This window comes from Neolamprologus brichardi, chromosome 4 (genome assembly GCF_056152115.1).
Source record: "Neolamprologus brichardi isolate AB-2024 chromosome 4, ASM5615211v1, whole genome shotgun sequence".
In the NCBI taxonomy this organism is placed as follows: domain Eukaryota; kingdom Metazoa; phylum Chordata; class Actinopteri; order Cichliformes; family Cichlidae; genus Neolamprologus; species Neolamprologus brichardi.
Genome location: NC_142107.1, coordinates 3,542,876 through 3,549,787, shown reverse-complemented (window position 1 = coordinate 3,549,787; position 6,912 = coordinate 3,542,876). Strand labels below are relative to the sequence as shown.

The 6,912-nt window shown below is 44.9% G+C and overlaps 1 protein-coding gene across 1 annotated transcript; it reads right to left on the bottom strand.

Moving 5' to 3' along the window:
* Positions 1–1,156: 1,156 nt before the first annotated feature.
* On the bottom strand, positions 1,157–6,745 carry cbx7a (chromobox homolog 7a). The gene is made up of 6 exons (XM_006797973.3): positions 6,371–6,745; positions 5,220–5,263; positions 5,015–5,080; positions 4,840–4,906; positions 2,856–3,156; positions 1,157–2,763 (listed from the first exon to the last, which is right to left on the bottom strand). Exons 1-6 carry the CDS (start codon positions 6,437–6,439, stop codon positions 2,237–2,239), a joined length of 1,074 nt encoding a protein of 357 aa, XP_006798036.2. The 5' UTR covers positions 6,440–6,745; the 3' UTR covers positions 1,157–2,236.
* Between the last annotated feature and the right edge of the window lie 167 nt (positions 6,746–6,912).

Here is a 6,912-nt window from a genome sequence, read left to right as displayed (position 1 = left end):
AACTCCACACAGAAAGACCCCGGCCTGATGGTGGAATTGAACTCAGGACCGGCAACAGTGCTAACCACCGTGCCACCGTGCTGCCCCTATTGTTAGACTAGATTAAAAAAAACCCCAATGTCATGAAAAATGATTGTATTTTATATGTAAGTCCTTCCAGTGTATATAATGAAAAACTAGTGATATATCCTCACTGAACCCCCCATGTGTGAGGTGTAAGAAATGCCACTGCACTAATTATTGAATGAAATAGTAACGGAGTTAATAATGCTAAATAATGTGTATCGTAATTTTCTAAAGGTTTCTGACACTTTTAGATAACTAAATCTGCCCCAGGTCAAACTGACCCAGGAACAGCATTGCTGTACCTGAGAAATGAACATGAGGGTTAATCACCATTTGATAAGGTGTCTGGAGTGGGGATCATTTCTGTGAAAACGGGTCAGCTCATGAGCGGTTTCTCTTCGCATCATTCTGCTACAAGTTAATCTAGGTTTCATCTTTTAAAAGAAACTTCCAGAACTGTGCAGGCTCTGACACAGTCTAATCTAACCTTCTTGTTATTGAGTTTAACCAGTGGTTTGTACCTTGTTGTGAACTTTCATGAAGGCGTCTTTTGATTTCAGACTTTGTGACGATACACCTACCTCACCTCCTTGAGTGTCCTTGACTTGGTTGGATGTGGTCTAACATCTAACCAAGGTCTGGTCTTTCACGCTGCTTTGAGCTGCATTCATTCCCTTTTAAGACTGTACCAGTTGGTTTTTGCTCTCTGTGTAAGGCCAAAAAAAACCTCAAATAAATGGTTCACTTCCATGTTTTTGTGCCTTGTTCTCCAAATTTCAGTGAACAGCTACCAAATGCAAGTTTTCTCTGCTTTATTTATCATGACACGACAAGGGCGTGAAACTGCTCGTCAGTTGGTTGTTAGGTTTTGATAGTGGGTTTGAAACAAATCTCTCATCACGAGGCACTAAAGCAAAACTACAACTAAGAAGGTTCGTTGTCAAAAAAAAAAAAAAACTTTCCCAAGAAATGAATAAAATAAATTTGAATACATCTGTGTTTCATGACTGGCTTCGTCATCTCTTTCAGAAAGGTAACACAGAAACATGTCTTCATACCCACCCCCTCTAAGCACACTCCAGGCGGCAGCTACTGTTGTACACATTTATTGGAAATAGAGTCAAAGTAAAAATGTCTTTTTTAAGAGAGAAGACATCTTTGACATTTCATGTTTGTCAGAGAGAAAGAGACTCGTTTGGACACACCGAGTGACATAAGTTAGTTTAGCTTATACGTGTGACATGCAATAAATAAAAGCGCACTACGGTCCGGCTTAATGTACACTTGCTTTCATTTGCACATTACCTACACAGCAGCTGAGTAAAACGACACCTCCTGTTTTGATATGCACAAAGGCTAGTGAAGAGAGTGGACTATCAAATGGTAATACAAAAATAGAACCAGGTAGCATTTCATACTTGAAAAATAAAGGGACAGACAAACGGCGAACACGGCTGAGTACTTGTTTTTGTGCATCCATCCTCCTTGAAGCGCAGAACTTCATCTAAGCGACAGGCATTAATTCTCTGTCTTTGTTTTTTTTTTTTTTTTTTCTTGCTTTTGTGACAGAAATAAACCTCTTCAACAAAGCACAGGACAGGGCTTTGAGCATGTGTGGCACAGACTGACAGGGCATGCGGTTAGCTCTGTGCAAATACTAAAAAAATTAAATGACAAAAGAAACATCTTTACAAAATCATTTGTAAGAAAGAGGAGCGACTGAAAACGGGCCCCGAGAACCGATCTGAGTGTGAGACCGATGTCTTGCTGGAAAGCACTGAGAAAAGTAGCTGCATCTGAGTAGTTATCTGAACTGCATCGTTTCAGGCTGCTGTCTCACGTGTGTCTCACTCTCGGTAAACCCAGCGGCTCCGGGGAAGAAACCAGCCAGAGACCTATTTAGTCCGCTGGATTCTTATGGATAATTGGAGCACTTTTCTTTAAGGGCTTCAGGCTTCCTATCACATCTAATAAATGAGCCACAATAATAAAATTACCACTCACTTTTTATGCAAAGGCAAGAATTTCTTCACCGAACTCAGCGAGAAATGAATGTAGCTTTGTAAACATGTAGAGTTATCTTACATACGTGACCGTTTTACATGTACAAAATGAGTGGCAAGTCTAATTATGGTTATTCTGAGCTCTCGGTGCCACTCGTCACCCTTGTTCAGTAGCCCTTAAAGAAGCCTTCGGCCACCCTCGCTTCTTTAAACGTCACCGTCACAGAGTTTATAGTCACTTTTGTCAAGATGACGGTCTCCGGCTGGTCTGCTGTTGGGGAAGCAGTCTCTGGGGCGACGATCAAATCGTCGCCTCTCGCTTCCTCCTTCCTCACCTCAGCCAGGGAGCAGACGGTAGCGGCGTCACCTGCCGTCCCTCTGCTCCCCCGAATGCTCACTATCACTGAGGTTGCATTGCTTCTCTCCGGGCCCGACTCCCAGCCCTCCTCTCCTCTGTCCGAATCTGACCTGTCACTCACAGAAACCGCATCGCCCAGTCTGGCCTCAGATGCAGAGGCGCTGTCCTTTGATTGGCTGCGCACAAGCATTGGCTTCGGTGTCGAATCGCACTCGCCCATGATGTCGATCCACGTGTGCGAGCTTACCGGCATCAGGTCACCACCCACCTTCTCCCCCACCTCCAGCTCCAGGTCATGTTGCTCGAGCAGAGCAGGTGAGCTGCACTCTGACAGGCCTGAAAAGAGATGGTGACACATCTTGTTCATTTTTAAGGGTCAAAGGTCATAGTGGGGCTACTGCGTTTTGTTATCAGCTTGACAAACCAACCATATAAACTGCCTTCACATCTCTCCCCCATGGTGCTCTCAGACTTCTCTTCTTCACTGGTGCCGCCCCAGTCCTCCTCCATGGGCTCTATCTTTTTCTTCTGCAGATGCATGCGTTTGCCATCTCGCCCTCCTTTGGCCACCCTCTGCCGGCCATTCCTCCTCACCTGGCGCTGGTACATGCTGCCGCGCTCAACGTGGTCCACGTCTGTGCTCATGGAGCGGGTGAGGGAGAGGCGAATGCGGGGTGGAGGCTTCTCCGTCATCTTGTGAGCGCTGCGGAGGTCCATGGCAAAGACATTCTGGGGCAGAGCAGAGATGGTGGCAGGTCAGAAGCTGCATGACTGTGCACACAAGCAGGAAGCAAATACAGTTCTGCCTTTTGAGTTACTTACAGTGGAAACATAGGATGCATTTCATTTTTGACAGACAGCACGTGTATGGGAAATGTAGTCCTGAAGAAAATGCTGTGATATTCAGTTTGCAGCCAACACCACTATCCAAGCTGCAAACTGTTTAGCATGTTTAACACCTTTGTTTTATTTTGGTTTTTTAGAAATGTCTTAATTCTGCAGAAATTGGTTGATAGGATGGTTTTAGCTAGGATTAGCTAGGATGGTGGAATACTAACCAAAAAATAAATACATAAATAAATAAAACAATCCTGCTGCTGTGAATATTTATAAGTACAGAAAATGTGCCAATATCTGCTATTAAAAAGATTAAAAGATGTGTATTTACAGATTTACTGCAGTTTGATACAAGTAATGGACAACAGTCATCATCTCACGAAACACCAGAACTGTTCTAAACTCGCTTCAAAAACAAGTAAATGGAGCTTAAAGGTGCAAAATGCAAGTTCCAAACCAGCTATGCCCAGCTTGCCTTTTTTTAAAATACCACCTATTTACCACAAGAGGCAGCAGTGAGTTAGTGTTGCATACATACTGTGTAGGTCCAAAGAAGGAGCACTGCACAGTGCGCACAGGCTGTGACTCTGTCCAAGTGTTAATGCATGATTTTCTTTTAAGGACCCTCTCTGGTCCTCATCGTCATGGTGATATCAAGAGCTTGACTTGGCTAATTTGTGATGCTCTGATATCCACATGTGGGACAAAGCTCGACAGCAACTCTTACAAATTGCACCTTTAACGACTGAAGTGATAATGACACAGTGAGAGCAACGACCATTCGGGGGTCACGCCCCTCGCTTTAGAAACATGTCTTTTAAAAACTACCAAGGCCATTGCGCCTTGATCTCTGCTGGGGTTTTGTATCTTAGTGATTGATTATCAGCGCTAATGGGTCACTCTGTAAAGAAACTGATGTTTTAAACTGTTAAAACATCTGGACAATAATGCACTGTGAAGACAAAACAACAAAAGAATTGTTCACAATGATGCAGCATTGTTTTGGTTTTTTTTTTGTTTTCCTCATATTTCCATCTGTTTATGTAAATGTTTCAATCAAAGGGGCATTCTGGCAATGTTATACATGAAACTTACATTTGAGTACCATTCAGCTAGTAAAACGAGCTTGAAAAATAATCCTACTGATGTCATGGTGATGTAATTGGGGTTATTGGGCTGGAGCTTGAGATCAAGTTGCATTAGCAGCAGGGTTACAGGTCAGGCGGTTCAGGCGGCAGAAGGCAGAGTTTGTTGGGTGCTAATGGTAAGGTCTGTGATTTGACACTGAACCTGAGGCGCTCCCATCAGAAGAACTTTAGGCCAATAAGTAACTAAGAAGAAAAAAGTCCCAGGATTCCTACATCCCAAAAATTTGTAAGCTTAATGTTAAATTGATGGAATACCCCTTTAATATCTTTTTTATTTGTTTGTTGTGTGTGTGCACAAATACCAAAAGTCATCACCTGGATAAATGTGCAACTGCCTTTAAACAAACAAGCCTGGCCAGCAGTTAGGGTTAATGAAGGAAGATACAACAAAGGTTTGTGAGACAAGAGGAAAGGTAAGTGTCGCTACCCGCAGGACGGGCCTCCTCGGTCTAAGACCTTTCCTGCGATAGGTCAGAGTTCTTATCTTCTCCCGGCTGGAAAAGAAGCAGACAGAGAGAGAGAGGTCAGAAACAAAAGCAAGAATATTAAAGTGTGACTAACAGAATGAAAGGAAAACCACAACAGTTTCTGTAATTACTCACTTCTCCTCGTAGGCCAGAACAAGGAGAGGGTCCAAAATATTGTCCTCTGGTTCCCAGGTACTGTACCTGCCAGCGCACACGCGCACACACACACACCCAAGCGGTCAGTCTATCTAGTATGAAGAAGCACATTCTATAAACGCTCATAAATATACACCGGATGAGGGGGATGAGGTCACTAGATGATGACTCAAGGCTTACTCACTTTTGGGGCCATCCCTGCCATTTCAATAGATACTCCACAGCACCCTGAGGAGAGACAGAGGGGTGGGGGTGGTGTACACTTAGAGATGATGCAGCACACACACAAAACACGTGCTCCAGCGCATACAGAACCAAGCTGCTGTCGCTTTAAAGTGTGGATGGGAGGGACAGAGGGAGGGTCACGAGGATTTTCACTTCTTTTTTTTTTTTTAAAGGGGTGTTTTTGTGAGGGGTGACGTCAATGACAGCGAGGCTGAGTGGCTGCAGCTAGTCTCTCGCTGGCGATGACGTGACCGAACGTGGCTACAGCAGGTGCCGGTTTCTACGATTCTCGTGCACATTCTAGAACAGCCCTCCGCTCGTATAGGTGGGGCCACATGTGAAGATGAGGGGAGGCGGGGGCATGTAAACAACGCGGTGCTGCGCAATTTTATCTTTAAAAAAATTAAAATCTTTTTTAACTTTTTAAATTATCAGCTCGAAAATCAATGCTCGCAGTTTGTTCTAGTAAAGACGAGATAAAAACAAAACAAAACAACACAAGAGCAGCTCCGACGTGCGCACAGTGCGCGCTTTCAGGAGAAGAACGTGTTTGTTTACAGGCTCTATTAAACTTACGCGAGAGCGCGTTTCTACATTATAGTGCGCTCGTGCTGCTCAAATTATCACCCCCAAATCCCCCCACCACCCCCAACTGCAAAAAAATCAATGGGCCACCACCACGAAGGAGTCAGCGACGGATTTACGCAGCGCTCACCATCTAACCGAAAATAAAGTGCGCAGCTGCCCGCATAGCTACTGGCCGTCAGACCTGTTTTCAGGTCACACACCCCCCTTCTTCCTCCACACATTTCACTACAACTGCGTAGGCTCCTCCAAAACACGAACACGCTGCAGCAGCAGCGTCAGCCGTTGCACAGGAAGGTTACAGGATGCGACTCGTGCGCTAAAACAGTGTTAAAGTTTGGCGCAGTTGCATGAAAACAGATCGGTGTTGTGTCTTAGCGTAAAAGCTGGAGAAGGCATTTGGGAGCGACAAAAGTGCGTAGCCTGGTTTTGTTTGTGCATGGCAACCGGAGCAGAGCGCTCCTTCAAGAGGGAAAACAAACACAGGCGATTAAGTTTTTCTGTGAGTTACGTGCTCATTCTTACCTTTCTCACCCTCTTATTTGTTATCGACTCCACTGCAAACACTTGGTCTCCAATTGAAGACAGCTCCATCGCTGATCGCTGACTCCTGAGCAGGACGCGAACTGGGTATCTATGCTTTTTCGGTTGTTGTTGTTGTTTTTGTTGGCTTTTTTGTTGTTGTTTTTTGTCGCAGTGCAAAAATTAAAATAACAGATACTATTTAAAGACGAGTTTGTGTGGGGAAAACCCTCGCAGGGTCACAGCGGCCGCTCGCTTGTTTTTCTGCCTTCGCTTCTTCCCCCTCACGCCTGCTCCTGCTGCCTGCCTCTCTCAGTTTTTAAAATCTGCGACACATCAACAGCAGCTTTAAGTCCTGCGCGCTCTCACACTGTTGCGTAGGGGCCGAGCCCCCAAGATACGTGCCCGCACCCGCGAGGCCGCGCACGCAAGACTAGAGTGCAGGCGAGGGGCAGAGGGAAAGAGATCACGAGGACAGGATTGTTAAGGGTTACAGCAAGGGGAGCTGCTGCTTTTTTGCTCATGAATTTTTAAATTATTATTGT

Coding starts and splice junctions, on each gene's coding strand:
- cbx7a (XM_006797973.3), bottom strand. CDS start 6,439: ATGGAGCTGTCTTCAATTGGAGACCAAGTGTTTGCAGTGGAGTCGATA. Junction 5,264..6,370: donor CAAATAAGAGGGTGAGAAAG/GTAAGAATGAGC, acceptor GTCTCTCCTCAG/GGTGCTGTGGAGTATCTATT. Junction 4,907..5,014: donor GTTCTGGCCTACGAGGAGAA/GTGAGTAATTAC, acceptor CTTCTTTTCCAG/CCGGGAGAAGATAAGAACTC.